General features: G+C 25.7%; 1 protein-coding gene across 1 annotated transcript; it reads left to right on the top strand.

Annotated features, from left to right (window-relative positions):
• Positions 1 to 1,556: 1,556 nt before the first annotated feature.
• Positions 1,557 to 20,571, top strand: LOC142225194 (uncharacterized). Its single transcript, XM_075294972.1, has 3 exons — positions 1,557 to 1,895; positions 19,364 to 19,473; positions 20,502 to 20,571. Exons 1-3 carry the CDS (start codon positions 1,557 to 1,559, stop codon positions 20,569 to 20,571), a joined length of 519 nt encoding a protein of 172 aa, XP_075151087.1.
• The last annotated feature ends 352 nt before the right edge of the window (positions 20,572 to 20,923 follow it).

The raw sequence follows: 20,923 nt of genomic DNA, 5'->3' as shown, positions 1-20,923 counted from the left end.
GTTTTGGTATAGCCCCCATATAGACCTAACTCCCGAATTTATTTCTAGGACTTGTGGAATCCGGCTGACCACAAATAGGTCAGCCGAATATGGCGTGTGTAGAGCCATGTTTTAGTATAGCCTCCACATAGACCGATCTCCAGATTTCAGTCCTTGGACTTCTTCCAGTATATTTACAAAAATGTAAATATACTGGAATTTTAGACCCTCAAAAATCTGTATCGCATTTATTTTTACCGGTCCGTTTGGTAACCGATTTAACTTCTTCAGGGTACACCAAAAGAAAAAATATTTTCCTCCTGAATGAAATTTTAGACAAACGAAATTCCCGTTTCGTTTAAAGTATTTTCGTTTAGAGCAAACTAATCCGAATTTTTGATAAGCGATTTAACGATTGTCTCTAAAATTTGTATCAAAAGAAAACTTTGCTTGTCTAATATTTCGTTCCTCAGAAAAGAAGACACTTCTTTCAGGGTATAGTTAAACTGAAAGAAGTGTCTGAAACTGAATGTAAAATTTGCAGATTTTACTTCTCGTAATCATTTAAATAAAGAGGGGTAAAAATCTACAGATTTTAAATCATGGCGTTATTTAATCATTTGGATGGTGTCCGCTTTTCGGAGTGTCCAAGTTTGTGCGTTTTCACTGTTTCACAAATTCCAAGAATATAACATGGTTGCAAGAAACATTTTTCCCGTGAAAAAGTAACATTATGCTCTTGAAACAGGTTTGGGATGATTATATTCCTTCTCTGATCCCATGTCATTAAGCTAAACATATTTAGAATCTGGCAGCACTCCGAGATAAGAGGGAAGTTCACCACTGTGGTATCACAATGGACTGAATAGTCTAAGTGAGGCGGAAATATTTAGCTGCCACTATATCTAACTTATTCCTTCTCTGTGTGTATGTTATATAATGTGGGATCGTAGGTCTAATAATTTTCATTGGTACATTTAAAATTCATACTTTATTTGCATAAAAAATCTAATTTATCCATATATCCATGACTAATTTATTATTATTATTTTTTTACCTAAATATTATTATTATTACTATTATTTTGGTTTAATAGCAATAGCAATTGAATACATAATTGTTGTTTATTAGTTCACATATAAATTAGTTTCAAAACAAATCGTTTTTATGGTTAGCTTTGATTAGAAACACGAGTTCGATAGGAAATTAAAATTTTGTCCAATTTAAAATCAATATTCACGATATAGAAAAATATATCAATTAATATTTTGAACATGGGTGACAAATTGAAACGATTCCATAGACCAGGGAATATTAATAAATTAGTTGGAAATCGCTTTTAAAATAAATAGGAAGCCACAGCTAAAAATAAAAAACTAAAAATACTTTTAAAATGTTTTTAACTATTTTCAAATATTTCTTAATAATAATCATTTTAAAGCAGGTAAAATTAAATTTTACGTCTCCATTTTAATGAAGCTCCGTTAAAGCACTGACTTTTGACTAACTGATAAACATATTCTCCTTAATGCTTAACGGAGCTAAATGAAAATCGCCATAACTGCTATATCTATACCATGCAAAACTTTCAGATAACCGCCAGCAAATATGAACTTAAAACGATTACCTGTCGCACACATGATCCGGACTATACTAAATTCGATTTATGTGAATTGGCTCCAAATGCCAAAAAAGTTCCTGCTTTATCCATAGTCATACATTTCTTCAAATTTCCCATAACAAATCTGCAGATACGAATTGCAATTGGTCGTAGCGGTTCCATACCATTGACAGCTATTAATAGGACTTGGGATGCTTGTGCTTTTCTGAGAGATCGTAAAACCAATATGGCTCTGGGACGTTTAAATCGATTTTTGGCTCCATTCACCAATTTGAATCATTCGTGTCCATATAATGTAAGTACAATATTTTCCATGAAATTATGGGTTTGGGTGATAACTTAAAGTGATTTCGATTGGTAAAAAAACTCGTTGCATCGCAAGACCAAATTTTCTATAGAACTAAAATTTTCTATAGAAATAACATTTTGAAAAAATATTGTAAAAATTTTTTAGAGAAATAAACTTTTGACAACATTTTCTATAGAAATACAATTTTAACAAAGTTTTCTATAGAAATAATATTTTGACAAAATTTCCAATAGAAATAAAAATTTGACAAAATTTTCTATAGAAAAAAATTTTTGAATAAATTTTTCTTTAGAAGTAAGATTTTGGCAACATTTTCTATAAATTTAAAATTTTGACAAAATTTTCTTTAGAAATAAAATGTTGACATTTTCTATAGAAATACAATTTTGAGAAAATTTTCAATAAAAATAAAATTTTGAGAAAATTTTCAATAGAAATAACATTTTGAGAAAATTTTAAATAGAAATAAAATTTAGACAACATTTTTGTGACAAAATTTTCTATAGAATTAAAATGATGACAAAATTTTCTATAGAAAGTAAATTTTCAGAAAATCTTCTATAGAAATAAAATTTTGCAATAGTTTTCTAATGAAATAAAATGTTGACAAAATTTTCTATAGAAATAAAATTTTGAAAAAAAAAAAAATTATAGAAATAAAATTTTGACAACATTTTGATGGAAATAAAATTGTGACATCATTTTTTATAAAAATAAAATTAAAAAAAATCTATAAAATTAAAATGATGAAAAAATTTCAGAAAATCTTCTACAGAAATAAGATTTTAACAAAATTTTCTATAGAAATAAAATATTGGCAAAATTTTCTATAGACACAAAATTTTGAAAAACTTTTTTATAGAAATAAAATTTTAACAAAATTTTCTATTGAAATAAAATTGTGAGAAAATTTTCAACAGAAATAAAGTTTTGACAACATTTTGATAGAAATAAAATTGTGGCAAAATTGTCTATAGAAATATAATTAAAAAAAAAAAAACAAAAAAACAATTTCTATAGAATTAAATTAAATTTTCTATAATAAGATTTTGAAAAAATTTTCTATAGAAATAAAATTTTGCATACGTTTTCCAATGAAATAAAATTTTCTGTAGAAATAAAATTTTGACAAAATTTTCTATAAAAAATTAAAAAATTTTCTATAGAAATACAATTTTAACAAAGTTTTCTATAGCAATAATATTTTGAAAAAATTTTCTATAGAAAAAAAAAATTGACAAAATTTTCTATAGAAAAAAATTTTGAAAACATTTTTCTTTAGAAGTAAGATTTTGGCAAAATTTTCTATAAATTTAAGATTTTGCAAAATTTTCTATAGAAATAAAATTTTGACATTTTTTATAGAAATAAATGTTTAGAAAAATTTCAATAGAAATAAAATTTTGACAAAATTTTCTATAGAAATAAAATTTAAAAAAAAAATGTTAAATAGAAATAAAATTTTGCAATAGTTTTCTAATGAAATAACATTTTGACAAAATTTTCTCTAGAAATAAAATTTTGACAAAATTTTCGATAGAAATAAGATTTTGACAACATTTTTATGGAAATAAAGTTGTGACAAAATTTTCTATAGAAATAAAATTTTGACAAAATTTTCAATAGAAATAAAATTTGGCAAAATTTTCGATAGAAATAAGATTTTGACAACATTTTTATGGACATAAAATTGTGACAAAATTTTCTATAGAAATAAAATTAAAAAAAAAAATTATAGAATTAAAATGATGACAAAATTTTCTATAGAAATACAATTTTGTAAAAGTTTTCCAATGAAATAAAATTTTCTATAGAAATAAAATTTTGACAAAATTTTCTATAAAAAAATTTACAAAATTGTCTATAGAAATACAATTTGAACAAAGCTTTCTATAGAAATAATATTGTGACAAAATTTTCTATAAATTTAAAAATTAGACAAAATTTTCTATAAATTTAAAAATTAGACAAAATTTTCTATAGTAATAAAATTTTGGCATTTTCTATAAAAATAAATTTTGAGAAAATTTTCAATAGAAATGAAATTGAGATAACATTTTTATAGAAATAAAATTGTGACAAAATTTTCTATAGAAATAAAATTTTCAGAAAATCTTCTATAGAAATAAAATGTTGCAATAGTTTTCTAATGAAATAAAATTTTGACAAAATTTTCTATAGAAATGACATTGACAAAATTTTCTTTAGAAATAAAATTTTCAGAAAATTTTCTATAGAAATAAAATTTTGAAAAAATGTTTAATAGAAATATATTTTGACAAAATTTTCTATAGAAATGAAATTTTGGTAAAATTTTCTATAGAAATAAAACTTTGACAATATTTTCTACAGTAATAAAATTTCGACAAATTTTGTCTTTAAAAAAAATTACAAAATTTTCTATAGAAATTAAATTGTGACAAAATTTTCTATAGAAATAAAATTTTGACAAAATTTTCTACAGAAAAACAGTTTACAAAAAAGGCAATAGGAATAAAATGTTGACAAAATGTTCTAAGAAATCAAATTTTGACAAAGTTTTCTATAGAAATAATATTTTGACAAAATAATATTTAGACAAAATTGTCATTCAACATTTTTATGGAAATAAAATTGTGACAAAATTTTCTATAGAAATAAAATTAAAAAAAAAAAAATGCATAGAATTAAAATGATGACAAAATTTTCTATAGAAATACAATTTATAGAAAATCTTCTATTGAAATAAAATTTTGCAAAACTTTTCTAATAAAATAAATTTTTCTATAGAAATAAAATTTTGACAAAATTTTCTATAAAAAAAAATTTACAAAATTTGCTATAGAAATACAATTTTAACAAAGTTTTCTATAGAAATAATATTGTGACAAAATTGTCTATAGAAAAAAAATTTTCTATAGAAGTGAGATTTTGGCAAAATTTTATATAAATTTAAAATTTAGACAAAATTTTCTATAGAAATAAAATGTTGGCATTTTCTATAAAAATAAATTGAGAACATTTTCAATAGAAGTAAAATTTTGAGAAAATTTTCAATAGAAATAAAACATTTTTATAGAAATAAAATTGTGACAAAATTTTCTATAGAAATAAAATTTTCAGAAAATCTTCTATAGAAATAAAATTTTGCAATAGTTTTCTAATGAAATAAAATTTTGACAAAATTTTCTATAGAAAAAAAATTTGACAAAATTTTCTATAGAACTAAAATTTTGACAAAATTTTCGATAGAAATAAAATAAATGTCAATAGTTTTAGTAAGCTTGAGATCTTAGTTTCCTTTATTTATTTGTAATCAATCATTCCTAATATTTCGCAATTATCATTGAATTCCTTCTTCAGAGGCGAGTTGATGTATGAGGCAATGATCACAAGCAATTATTATTCTAATGGAGCATCACTGCTCTCGTCTACTTTATCTATTGCACTATTGACATTTATTAAAAAGAAAAAGATCGAATAAAACACCAAGAAACAAGAATAGAAATAAAATTTTGACAACATTTTTATAGAAATAAAATTGTGACAAAATTTTCTATAGAAATAAAATTAAAAAAAAATCTATAGAATTAAAATTATGACAAAATTTTCTATAGAAATAACATTTCTACAAAATATTCTATAGAAATGAAATTGACAAAAGTTTCTTTAGAAATAAAAATTTCAGAAAATTTTCTGTATATAGAATTTAGATTTGGACACAATTTTCTATAGAAATAAAATTTTGATAAAATTTTCTATAGAAATTAAATTTTGGTAAAATTTTCTATAGAAATAAAACTTTGATAATATTTTCTACAGAAATAAAATTTTGACAAAATTTTCTATAAAAAAAATTACAAAATTTTCTAAGAAATTAAATTGTGACAAAATTTTCTATAGAAATAAAATTTTGACAAAATTTTCTACAGAAAAAAATTTTACAAAAAAGGCAATAGGAATAAAATGTTGACAAAATTTTCTAAGAAATAAAATTTTGACAAAGTTTTCTATAGAAATAATAATTTGACAAAAATTTGTTTGGAAATAAAATTTTGACAAAGTTTTCTGTAGAAATAATATTTTCCATAGAAATAAAATTTTGAGAAAATTTTCTATAGAAATATAAATTTGAGGAAATATTCTATAGAAATAAAATTTTGTCAAATATTTTTTTTTTATTTGGTAAAATTTTCTAGAAATTTTAGTAACTTGTTTTTGGCTCAAGTGTCAACCGTGTCTACAATACACTCGAAATATTTTCATCATTTTACGTTCACAACAATAATCGTTCAGATCTTAATATAGTCCATTCCAAGATGATGTCTTCGAGAAAGTAATAAAAAAAATAATGCCCATATTCATAACACTTTACTAAAAGTTTATCGAAGGAATTTGTGAGGTAATAGTAGGTTTTAAGTTTACATTAACTTTTATAAATATGTTACAGAATTTTTGATTATATTTACATTACATTACAGTGGAATAAAACAAAATTATGTTTTTTTAATTTTTAACATTATAAATAAAATTAATTTTAATGCGATCTGCGCCATCTATAGTAAATAAGGCATTCACAGTATAATCACCGTTTGGCAAAGGTATCAACGTATTTTGTCCCAACAGTGTAAAATTCTTTACATAAATGTCATGCTGATAAAAAAATAATAATAATTAATTGAAAATATTAAAATTAAAAAAACTGAACAATTTTTTTACTAACATTATAGGGGCAGCTGTGATTCAAATTTGAATATGGACGTATATATTCATAAATACGGTAAAATAAATTACCGCGCTTAAGGTTCTTCAAGATCTTGCATGCATCCCATGTGTTATTAATAAAAACCCAGTTTTTGTGATAAATTATTTTAACAGTGACAAAGCAATTCGTGACAGGGGCTTTTAGTTTAAGAATAATATTTACCAGGTTAACCTTTTGGATAAGGTCACATAATTCCACTTTTGAGAATTTCGGATCTACAGACTGGCAGTGTAAATTTTTCATAGTCATTTGAACGCCACATACCTATTAAATAATTAAAGTAATAATTCAAGTATATTTGGCTATATTCCTATATACAATTTTTTTGCTTTTAATATAGGAAACCATGCTCACCAAACGATTTCCAAGCAAAAGGAGAAAAATTCCAGGAAATATTGACATTTTACTGAATTCCAAATGGATGGGTTTAAAACTTCGGTTTGATTTTGTGTCATGAAAAGCCATGGGCTGGTATATATTTTTAATTACTTGTTTTTGGTTTTGTGGAAAATTAAATTGGCATATTATTAATATTCGGGTAATAATACCGATTTAAATATGACCTTGATAAACAATCGTATTTTTAAAAATAGTTAATCGTAGTGAAGTATTCAGGATTCTTCGCTTATTTCCCACTACGGTTAAATTAATTGCCATAAACTTAATTGCAAACATTTCTGAATTGTTTTATATTTTTTCATGCTTTTAATACTAAAATACATGATTGACTTCCATGAATTACCCACCTCGGTCTGCTGCTCACATTGTATCCGCAATATGAAAAATCATTATATTTTCTGTCATATAAATATCCCTTTGTACATAGCATTTGCACAAAAATGTGTTTCATACCATTTTTTGCATAACACATGTGGTAACTACAATCAACTTCAATTTTTGTTGGGTTGTCACTGGCAACTTGCCACAGAGGAAAATTGGGACACATTTTCGGGCGAAAGATATATGGGAGCTATATCTAAATCTCAACCGATTTCAAATTAATTTGGCAGACATAGCTGCATGTTAATTTTACTCCTTGTGCAAAATTTCATGTAAATCGACCTACTACTATCTACCAAATTTTGATGAAATTTTACCACAAATCTACCAAATTAAAAAATCTTATATTATTTTAAAAAATCAAATTTTTTGTGAATATTTTTTTCTATAGAAAATTTTGTCACAATTTTATTTCTTTAGAAAATTTTGTCAACATTTAATTTCTATAGAAAAATTTGCCAAAATTTTATTTCTAAAGAAAATTTTGTTACAATTTCATTTCTATAATAAATTTAGCGAAAATTTTATTTCTATAGAAAATGTTGTCGAAATTTTATTTCAATAGTAAATTTTGTCAAAATTTAATTTCTATAGAAAATTTTGTCAAAATTTTATTTCTATAGGAAATTTTGTCCAATTTTTTTTTTCTATAGGAAATTTTTCAACATTTTTTTTCTATAAAAGATTTTGTCAAAATTTTATTTCTATAAAAGATTTTGTCAACATTTTATTTCTATAAAAGATTTTGTCAAAATTTTATTTGTATAGAAAATTTTGTCAAAATTTTAGTTCTATAGAAAATTTTGACAAAATTTTATTTCTATAGAAAATTTTGTCAAAATTTCATTCTATGGAAAATTTTGTCAAAATTGTATTTCTATAGAAAATTTTGTGTAAATTTTATTTATATAGAAAATTTTGTCAATATTTTATTTCCATAGAAAATTTTGTTAACATTTTATATCTATAGAAAATTTTGTATACATTTTCTTGTATTGAAAATTTTGTAAAAATTTTATAGAACTCTGATAGAAAATGTTGCCACAATTTTATTTATATAGAAGATTATGCAAAAAATTAGTTTTCTAGGAAATTTTGTCATAATTTTATTCCAACAGGAAATTCGGTTAAAATTTTATTTCTATAAAAAAATTTGTCAAAAATTTATTTCTATAAAAAATTTTGTCAAAAATTTATTTCTATACAACATTTTATATCTATAGAAAATTTTGCCAAAATTTTATTTCTATAAAAAATTCTGCCTAAATTAAATTTTTATAAAAAATTTTGCTAAAATTTAATTTCTATAAAAGATTTTGCTAAAATTTATGTTGTCATAATTTTATTTCTATACAAAATTTATTTAAAATTTTAATTTTATGGAAAATTTTATTTTAATGAAAACTTTTGTCAAAATTTTATTTCTATAGAAAATTTTGTCAAAATTTTATTTCTATAGAAAAATTTGTCAAAATTTTATTTCTACAGAAAATTTTGTCAAAATTTTATATCTATAGAACATTTTGTCAAAATTTTATTTCTTTAGAAAATTTTGTCAAAATTTTATTTCTTTAGAAAATTTTGTCAAAATTTTATTTCTATAGAAAATTTTGTCAAAATTTTATTTCTTTAGAAAATGTTGTCAAAATTTTATTTATATAGAAAATTTTGTTAATATTTTATTTTGCTAACATTTTATTTCTGTAGAAAATTTTGTATAAATTTTCTTGTATTGCAAATTTTGTAAAAATTTTATAGAAATCTGATAGAAAATTTTGCCACAATTTTATTTATATAGAAGATTATGCAAAAAATTTGTTTTCTAGGAAATTTTGTCATAATTTTATTCCAATAGGAAATTTGGTTAAAATTTTATTTCTATAAAAAATTTTGTCAAAATTTTATTTCTATAGAAAATTTTGCCTAAATTTAATTTTTATAAAAAATTTTGCCAAAATTTAATTTCTATTGAAGATTTTGCTAAAAATTTGTTTTCTAGAATATGTTGCCATAATTTAATTTCTATATAAAATTTTAATTCTATGGAACATTTTATTTTAATGAAAAATTTTGTCAACATTTTATTTTTATAGAAAATTTTGTCAAAATTTTATTTCTATAGAAAATTTTGTCAAAATTTTATTTCTATAGAAAATTTTGTCAAAATTTTATTTCTATAAAAAATTTTGTCAAAATTTTATTTCTTTAGAAAATTTTGTCAAAATGTTATTTCTATAGAAAATTTTGTAAAAATTTTATTTCTATAGATAATTTTGCCGAAATATAATTTTTATAGAAAATTTTGTCGAAATTTTATTTCTATAGAAAATGTTGTCAAAATGTTATTTCTATAGAAAATTTTGTCAAAATTTTATTTCTATAGAAAATTTTGTCAAAATTTCTTTCTATTGGAAATTTTGTCAAAATTGTATTTCTATCGAAAATTTTGAGTAAATTTTATTTATATAAAAAATGTTGTCAAAATTTTATTTCTGTAGAAAATTTTGTTAACATTTTATTTCTATAGAAAATTTTGTATAAATTTTCTTTGTATTGAAAATTTTGTAAACATTTTATAGAAATCTGATAGAAAATTTTGCCACAATTTTATATATATATAGAAGATTATGCAAAAAATTTATTTTCTAGGAAATTTTGTCATAATTTTATTCCAATAGGAAATTCGGTTAAAATTTTATTTCTATAAAAAATTTTTCTCAAAATTTTATTTCTATAGAAAATTTTTCCAACATTTGATATCTACAGAAAATTTTGCCAAAATTTTATTTCTATAGAAAATTTTGCCTAAATTTAATTTTTATAGAAAATTTTGTCAAAATTTTATTTCTATAGAAAATTTTGAGTAAATTTTATTTGTATAAAAAATGTCACAATTTTATTTCTGTAGAAAATTTTGTTAACATTTTATTTCTATAGAAAATTTTGTGTACATTTTCGTTGTATTGAAAATTTTGTAAAAATTTTATAGAAATCTGATAGAAAATTTTTCTACAATTTTATTTATATAGAAGATTATGCAAAAAAATTGTTTTCTAGGAAATTTTGTCATAATTTTGTTCCAATAGGAAATTCGGTTAAAATTTTATTTCTATAAAAAATTTTGTCAAAATTTTATTTCTATAGAAAATTTTTCCAACATTTTGTATCTATAGAAAATTTTGCCAAAATGTTATTTCTAAGAAAATTTTGCCTAAATTTAATTTTTATAGAAAATTTTGCCAAAATTTAATTTCTATAGAAAATTTTGTCAAAATTTTATTTCTATAGAAAATTTTTGTCAAAATTTTATTTCTATAGAAAATTTTGTCAAAATTTTATTTTTTTTTTTAAATTTGTCAAAATTTTATTTCTTTAGAAAATTTTGTCAACATTTTATTTCTATAGAAAATTTTGTCAAAACCTTATTTCTATAGAAACTTATGTTAAAGTTTTAGTTCTGTAGAAAATTTTGCCAACATTTTATTTCTATTGATAATTTTGCCAAAATATAATTTTTATAGAAAATTTTGCCAAAATTTAATTTCTATAGAAGATTTTGCTAAAATTTGTTTTCGAAGATAATTTAATTTCTATAGAAAATTTGTTTAAGATATTAATTCTACGGAAATTTTTATTTTATTGAAAAATGTTGTCAAATTTTATTTCAATAGTAAATATTGTCAAAATTTGATTTCTATAGAAAAAATTGCCAAAATTTTATTTCTGTAGAAAACTTTGCCTAAATTTAATTTTTATAGAAATTTAATTTCTATAGAAGATTTTGCTAAAATTTGTTTTCTAGGATATGATGTCATAATTTTATTTCTATATAAAATTTATTTAAAATTTTAGTTCTATGGAAAATTTTATTTTAATGAAAAATTTTGTCAAATTTTTATTTCTATAGAAAATTTTGTCAAAATTTTATTTCTATAGAACATTTTGTAAAAATTTTATTTCTTTAGAAAATTTTGTAAAATTTTATTTCTAAGAAAATTTTGCCAAAATTTTATTTCTATAGAAAATTTTGTCAAAATTTTATTTCTTTAGAAAATTATGTCAAAATTTTATTTCTAAGAAAATTTTGTCAAAATTTTATTTCTATAGAAAATAATGTCAAAATTTTATTTCTGTAGAAAATGTTGCCAACATTTTATTTCTGTAGAAGATTCTGCTAAAATTTGTTTTCTAGGATAATTTTATTTCTATAGAAAATTTGTTTAAAATATTAATTCTATGGAAAATTTTATTTTAATTAAAAATTTTGTCAAAAATTTTTTTCTATAGAAAATTTTGTCGAAATTTTATTTCAGTAGTAAATATTGTCAAAATTTGATTTCTATAGAAAATTTTTTGTAAGTTTTATTTGTATAGAAAATTTTGTCTAAATTTTATTTCTGTAGAAAATTTTGTTAACATTTTATTTGCATAGAAAATTTTGTATAAATTTTATTTGCATTGAAAATTTTGTCAATTTTGTTTTTTAGGAAATTTTATCATAATTTTATTCCAATAGAAAATTTGGTTAAAATTTTATTTCTATAGAAAATTTTGCCAAAATTTAATTTTTATAGAAAATTCTGCCAAAATTTAATTTCTGTAGAAGATTTTCCTAAAATTTGTTTTCTAGGATATTTTATTTTAATGAAAAGTTTAGTCAAAATTTTATTTCAAAAAAAATTTTGTCAAAATTTTATTTCTATAGAAAATTTTGTCAAAATTTTATTTCTATAGAAAATTTTGTCAAAATTTTATTTCTGTAGAAAATTTAGTTAAAATATTATTTATCTTGAAAATTTTGTGTAAATTTTATTTGTATAGAAAATTTTGTCAAAATTTTATAGAAATCTTATAGAAAATTTTACCACAATTTGATTTGTATGGAAAATTTTGCTAAAATTTGTTTTCTAGGAAATTTTGTCATAGTCTTATTTCAATAGAAAATTTGTTTAAAATTTTTTTCTATAGAAAATTTTATTTCTATAGAAAATTTCGTCAACATTTTTATTTCTATAGAAAATTTAATTTCTATATAAAATTTTGCCAAATTTTATTTCGCATTGTTGTTGTTTTTTTTATTTCAGCTTAAAACCATACATTGACTAAACTACAAGAGTAGTTTATTTCTATAGAAAACTTTGTCAAAATTTTATTTCTATAGAAAATGTTGGCAAAATTTAATTTCTATAAAAAAAATTAAGTAATTTTATTTCCATAAAAAAAATTAAGTAATTGAAGTGGAATAGTTTCAAAAATCTTGCAAACAGAAAGAAGTCTACTAATCTACCAAACAGTGAAACATCTACCATATTTGGTGGAATTGTACAAATTATGGCAACCGTAAATGCATAACCAGAACGTTAATTCTACTCCTTGTGCATAGCTTCAAAGTCGGACGAATGATATATATACTTTACGACATTCTCAGTTGTAATCTTTTTGCAAAATTTAAAGCAAATGAGGGAAAACCCCAGGATTCTGGAGCCACTTTTGTTTTCTTTGCAGAAGAGCAATTTTCTTCCTCTTGTATTGCTTACTCTCTGAGAATAATTTATTAGAAAGAATAATAATACCCTGCTCCACACTGTGGAACAGTGTGGAGCAGGTGACTATGTCACCATAACAGTTGACAAAAGTGGTGACTTTGAGACACTAAACCCCAGTCTTCCTACAGGGTATATATGTATTCTGGTATGTATAATAAGTTTGTCATTCCGTTTGTAACACATCGAAATATCGATTTACGACTATATAAAGTATATATATTCTTGATCAGGGAGATCTTCTAAGACGATATAACGATGTCCGTCTGTCTGTCTGTCTGTCTGTTGTAATCACGCTACAGTTTTCAATAATGAAGCAATCGTGCTGACATTTTGCACAAACTCGTCTTTTGTCTGCAGGCAGCTCAAGTTCGAAGATGGGCTATATCGGTTCAGGTTTTGATATAGTCCCCATATAAACTGACCTCCCGATTTGGGGTCTTGGGCTTATAGAAATCGAAGTTTTTATCCAATTTGCCTGAAATTTGAAATCTAGAGGTATTCTAGGAAAATAAAGAGATGTGCCGAAAATGGTGATTATCGGTCCATGTTTTGGTATAGCCCCCATATAGACCGATCTCCCTATTTTACTTCTTGGGCTTATAGAAACCGCAGTTTTTACCCAATTTGCCTGAAATTGAAAATCTAGAGGTATTGTAGGATAATAAAGAGATGTGGGGTATATCGGTCCATGTTTTGATATAGCCCCCATATAGACCGATCTCCCGAATTTACCTGAAATTGGAAATATAGAGGTATTCTAGGAAAATAAGGAGATGTGCCGAAAATGGTGATTATCGGACCATGTTTTGATATAGCCCCCATATAAAACGATCTCCCGATTTTATTTCTTGGGCTTCTAGAATCCGTACTTTTTACCCAATTTGCCTGAAATCGGAAATCTACAGGTACTCTAGGAAAACAAAGAGATGTGTCGAAAATGATGATTATCGGTCCATGCTTCGATATAGCCCCTATACAGATCGGTCTCCAGTTGTACTTCTTTGGCTTCTATAATCCGTAGTTTTTATCCACTTTGCCTGAAATTGGAAATCCAGAGGTATTGTAGAACCACAAAGGGATGTGCCGAATATATTGAGTATCGGTACAGTTTTTGATATAGCCCCCATATAAACCGATCTACCGATTTTATTTCTTGGGCTTCTAGAATCCGTAGTTTTTACCCAATTTGCTTGAAATTGGAAATATAGAGGTATTTTAGGAAAATAAAGAGATGTGCCGAAAATGGTGATTATCGGTCCATGTTTTGATATATCCCCCAATAGACCGATCTCCCGATTTAACTTCTAGGGCTTCTAGAATCCGTAGTTGTTATTGATGTAGGTCGGATGGTATTGCAAATGGGCCATATCGGCCCACTTTTACGTATAGCCCCCATATAAACCGATCCTCTAAGGGAAGCAAATTTCATCCGATCCGGCTGAATTTTGGTACATGGTGTAAGTATATGGTCTCTAATGACCATGCAAAAATTGGTCAACATCAGTCCATAATTATATATAGCCGCTTTATAAACCGATCACCAGATTTGACCTCCGGATGCTCTTGGAAGACCAAAATTCATCTGATTCAGTTCAAATTTGGTACGTGGTGTTAACATATGGCCTCAAACACTTATGCAAAAATCGGTTGAAAAATTTGTAATTAAAAAATTAATTGATACAATTAACTTTTTAATCAAATTCGGAAGACTAATTCAGTTAAAAAAAGTGCTGCTTTGTTTTAAATTTTTATTTAAAAAGCATTTCAAACAATCATTTGTTAATCCAAATAAAAACTCTAAGCCAATTCAGAAAGTAATTAAAAATAGTTTCCTTTTTTAATTAATAAATTAATTGAGTTTTGCAATCAACATCAATTAAATTTTTAATTGGATCAATTAAAAAATTAATTGAAATTTGCTGAAAAAAATCAATTCATTTTTTAATCAAGAATTTTTTCTATGCCCAATTAAAACTATCATTTTCGTGATTGAAGACATTACAATTAAAAAATTAATTGGATCAATTAATTTGGTGATTGAATCAGAAAAAAATTTTTTTGTGTGTACACACAAAAAAAATTCACGAAAATGTTTCCTACTAAAATTTTAATTGAGTTTTAAAAAATATTCAATTAAAAATTTAATTGATTCAATAAATTTTTTTAATGGAAACAAAAATCAATCACAAAAATAATAGTATCAATTAATTTTTTAATTGGATCAATTAACTTTTTAATTGACCTTCAATTAATTTTTTAATTGATACTATCATTTCTGTGATTGAAGACATTTCAATTAAAAATTAATTGGATCAATTAATTTCGTGATTGAATCAGAATTTTTTTTGTGTGTACGTATCGTGAAAAAATCCATCTTTCGTAGAAGTTTCAACGCAATCCATGGTGGAGGGTGGGAGCCACCATGGTGCAATGGTTAGCATGCCCGCCTTGCATACACAAGGTCGTGGGTTCGATTCCTGCTTCGACCGAACACCAAAAAGTTTTTCAGCGGTGGATTATCCCACCTCAGTAATGCTGGTGACATTTCTGAGGGTTTCAAAGCTTCTCTAAGTGGTTTCACTGCAATATGGAACGCCGTTCGGACTCGGCTATAAATAGGAGGTCCCTTGTCATTGAGCTTAACATGGAATCGGGCAGCACTCAGTGATAAGAGAGAAGTTCACCAAAGTGGTATCACAATGGACTGAATAGTCTAAGTGAGCCTGATACATCGGGCTGCCACCTAACCTAACCTAACCTAACCTATGGTGGAGGGTACATAAGATTCGGCCTGGCCGAACTTATGGCCGTATATACTTGTTTTTTTTTTTCAATTTTACCTTTCGTCTGGATGGAGAATCGACCCGCGAACCATACGGTTTGTAAGCCAACACCCTATCCACTGGGCTACGTCATCCACAGCTGTCTAGTCATCAACGAACAAGCAGTTATATTTATAGAGTATAATTTTGGGGCGCCCACGAGCTGATGTAAAGAAACTGTATTTAACAGAAACATACCTTTACTTGGCCACCGTGGAGCAATGGTTAGCATGCCCGCCTTTGCATACAAAGGGTCGTGGGCTAAATCCCTGCTTCGACCGAAGTCCAAAGAGTTATTATTGTGAGAACCGATATAATGTAATTTTAAATATATTCCAAAAAATTTCGAAAAGATGTTCGGCATTTCATACTACTGTATCATATGTTTACTATGAAACTTCAAAATGACATAAAATAAAAAAAGAACAGTGCTTGATATAAACGAATTGAACAGTGTGTTTGGAACAAAAACTATGTTTTTTTAATGCAAAGATAAAAACTTTGTAATTTTTGTTTGTTTTGGTGATAAAAATTTTTAAATTTTCGAAGAGCCCCAAAGCTCCAATACACAATACCATCGCATCGCATTTCTTTTATGCTTCTTGCATTTAATTAGATCTACATTTTCCATCTCAACTATGGCGTCTGTGATCATATGTGTGTAAATCGGGCGAAAAATATATGTGTGGGGGCTATATCTAAATCACCATTCAACCATTTCAACTAAATTTGGCACACTCAACGACAATATTGTACTTCTATCACAAATTTGCATCAGCTTTACGATCTAAAAAAACATGGAATATTATACGGTCTATTGATAATGGCAAAGCTTTTGGTTGTAATGATAACGTTGATGTTGATGAATTGAATATGAAATTTTTTAATATTCCTGTTATTCCATAAAATTTCTACGATTTTGACGTTAAGTTAGGTTAGGTTAATTTGATAATACCGTATGGTACTGCCATGTTTTGCGTACCGCCTGTACCGATCGGTATTGATATTGTACCATACGGGGTTGGCTAACTATCAATACCGTACGGTATCGATTTGAGACCGTATGATTTTTCTATGGATGTAGATGTATAAAATCCTTAATAATTATTTTCATACATTTTTAATTTTAGCGCGCACTTTCATAATTTTGGGGCCCATTTTCATACACTTAAAATTATTTTATGACAATGGGCATCAATTTTTTCTTTGGGGTCCATCTTCATTTTTATCACTTATAGAATTGGGGCCCATGTTCATGGGGTTTTATATTCATAACGAAAAATGACTCCGACTTTGGGGTCCTGCTTTATTTACAATTTGGGGCCTACTTTCCTGGGGCCGTAGTTCATAGTGCCATAAGAATCTATTTTTCTTGTTGTACAGGTTATTGAACTAAATCATATCAAATTAAATAAAAACTTTAAAAGGAAACACTTTGAAAAATTGTCAACTTATAACTACGTTGCTTTAAAAATCATCATATGCCAATTTGGTCATACCAAAATAATTAAAATAATGAAAAACCATCAGAGTTGCGTACCAGGGATGGAAAATAAGAAAGTACAAACAAAGGTATTTTTTGAGCGAAAAAGTACTTTTCACTAAATTTCAACAAAAATTCCATTGGCAGAATATTGTCAAGAGATCCTTTAGACTGAATTAAATAAAAAAAAAGTATATACGGCCGTAAGTTCGGCCAGGCCAAAGCTTATGTACTCTCCACCATGAATTGCGTAGAAACTTCTACTGAAGACTGTCATCCACAATCGAATTACTTGGGTTGTGGTAACACTTGCCGATGGCAAGGTACCTTAATACTTCCTAACACCGTAATATATACCACATAGTCCATACGTGGTATATATTAAACTAAAAAAGACCGATTAAATACGTATATAATTAAGTTTAAAGTTTCTATAGAAATAAAATTTTGACAATATTTTCTATAGAAGTAAAATTTGGAAAAAATTTTCTATAGAAATAAAATTTGGAAAAAATTTTCTATAGAAATAAAATTTGGAAAAAATTTTCTATAGAAATAAAATTTGGAAAAAAATTTCTATAGAAATAAAATTTGGAAAAAATTTTCTATAGAAATCAAATGTTGACAACATTTTCTATAGAAATAAAGTTTTGACAAAATTTTCTATAGAAATAACATTTTGACAATGTTTTCTATAAAAATAATAGATTATAATAATAGATTATTTTTGGCTTGAGTGGCAACCATGATTATGAACCGATATGGACCAATTTTTGTGTGATTGGGGATCGGCTACATATAACTATAGACCGATATGGACCAATTTTGGCATGGTTATTAGCGGCCTTATACTAACACCACGTTGCAAATTTCAACAAAATCGGATGAATTTTGCTCCTCCAAGAGGCTCCGGAGATCAAATCTGGGGAACGGTTTATATGAGGGCTATATATAACTATGGACCGTAATGGATCAATTCATGCGTGTTTGTTAGAGACCACATTCTAACACCATGTTCCAAATTTCAACCGGATCGGATGAATTTTGTTCCTCCAAGAGGCTCCGGAGGATAAATCTGGGGATCGATTTATATGGGGGCTGTATATAATTATAGACCGATATGGACCAATTTAGGCATGGTTGTTAGAGACAATATACTAACACCACGTACCAAATTTCAATCTGATCGGATGACTTTTGCTCCTCAAAGTGGCTCCGGCGGTCAAATCTGTGGATCGGTTTATATGGGGGCTATATATAATTATGGGCCGATGTGGACCAATTTTTGCATGGTTGTTAGAGACCATATATTAACACCATGTACCAAATTTCAGCCGGATCGGATGAAATTTGGTTCTCTTAGAGGCTATACGTAAAAGTGGACCGATATGGCCCGTTTGCAATACCATCCGACCTACATCAATAACAACTACTTGTGCCAAGTTTCAAGTCGATAGCTTGTTTCGTTCGGAAGTTAGCGTGATTTCACCAGACGGACGGACGGACGGACATGCTAAGATCGACTCAGATTTTTTTTTTGATTGATTGATTGTTTTATTTATGACATGTACAACAAGAATATTATATTCTTATAATTACAGTTACATGTTACAATTATCCATTTAATATAAAATAATAACATTATAATACCTAAGAATAAAAGTTTTGGTAAATTTATATTTGATATTGTGAATCCATGAAGAAAAAAATTTAACATATGTACATAAAAATGGAAACAACAAAAAATTTAAAGAAATTATATTAAAACAAAAAAAAATTAAATTAAAACAAAAAGAAATATACGATTCAAATTCAATTGGTATAAAAATTACACTATTGTAAATAAAAATTGAAAGGTGTAAGAAATAGGTTAAATAGAAAAACAAATAAACCAATAAAAAATGAACAAATATGAAAAAAAACGAGAAATTGTTAATCAAAAATGAAATAAAAAAGTAAATAAATGTAGCATTCAATAGAAATTTATCCTCTGCTGTATGCGAAAATTATCAAATAATATATTTTTAAATTGCAAAATGTCACTTGTTGTTTGAATATTATGTGGAAGTGTATTCCAGAGACGTATGGATGATATGAAAAATTGCCAATCAGAGACCAATGTACGATGCACCAGTGGTATAAGTGTTCTTCTCCTGTTAGAACGAGCAAATCTAAGTCTATCGAATAGGTATGCCGGAACTTCCGAGTGTATTATCTTGTGTAGAAATAAAAGGCCCCTACACTCTCACAAAAAATCGCTTCTGTAACATATACTCCCAAACATATTTTGCTTCAAGCATATACATTTTTGGGTATTGCCCAAACATTTATATGTTTGATCTCTTCCAATATATAATATGTTTGAAAGCATATTGGTCTAAACAATATATGTTTGGGTAGTCTAAGTTCCAAACATTTTGTATTTTTGCATCCAAATTCAATAATGTTGTCTTCCAAAAAACAATATGTTATTATGTGAACATATAAAATGTTTGGAAGCATTTTGCACCCAAAAATATTATATGCTTAAAAAAATTCTCCCAAACAATATTGTGCTCAAAATTTTATTTATTTATTTATATATTTACAATCATAATGAATTATGAAAATAAACAGGTAATATAGGTGCTAACAACATAGGTTTTCGACCTGAATGTTTCTGCCCAATTGTATATTCCCCCACATCTTTCTCACTTCCACGAGATTTTTTAGTTCTTAGCGCCTTTTTCTGTAATACAAACATTGTAGAAGAAATTATTCAATTGTATGATTTTTTTATTTTAATTTTACCTTTTGCCGGACGGGGATTCGAACAGCGGACCACACAGTTTGTAAGGATCAAAGAAGTAGCTGATCAATTGCCCAAGGAAAAATAAAATGTTAATTTTGTAATAACAAGCAACAACCACCAACTTAATTCAATATCGCTCCCTGTTAAATAGCGCTCCAAGCTACTAAACACATATATGTTTATAGGCTATTTCTAAATTAATATATGTTTGCATCCAAGCATATTATATTTACAAACATTTTATGTCCCAAACATAATATGTTCTAACATATTAACATATATGTCCCAAACATGTTATGTTAGTTTATGAACATTATATGCTTGCACTCAAAAATATTGTGTTTAAAAATTTGTGTTCCAAACATATAATGTTTATAGCCAAACATATGAAAAACAGTCTTTTTCATCCGTGTAATTGACATTAGTTCATCAAGCGAAACTCCATATATAGTGCGAGAGAATTGTGTTACAGAGTCGCGTCGTCTCAATCCATAGACATAACGCGTAACGTTATTAAAAAATACATTCAATCTGCACCTACTAACCGAATCGCAGCTTGCAAAAAGTTCAACGCCATATAAAATCCCCGGTATCACATAACATTTCGCCAAGAGACACCTTACCTTAAGAGGAGTGTAACAATGAGTCGACCAAAGTGTCCTCAGCTTCGAATTACCCTGTCCGATTGCAGCACTTATGTGATTGGACCAGGTGAGGGTGTTATTAAAAACAATGCCAAGATTCCTAGCAGTCGTAACATTTAAAATGCGTTCATTATTGATCCTAACATCCAAAGAAGGTATTGAACTAGAAAGCCTTCTACCAATCGCGATGTATTTCGATTTCG

This window comes from Haematobia irritans, chromosome 2 (genome assembly GCF_050003625.1).
Source record: "Haematobia irritans isolate KBUSLIRL chromosome 2, ASM5000362v1, whole genome shotgun sequence".
NCBI classification, from domain to species: domain Eukaryota; kingdom Metazoa; phylum Arthropoda; class Insecta; order Diptera; family Muscidae; genus Haematobia; species Haematobia irritans.
Note: the sequence above shows the minus strand (reverse complement) of the source record. Positions and strands in the feature narration are given on the sequence as shown.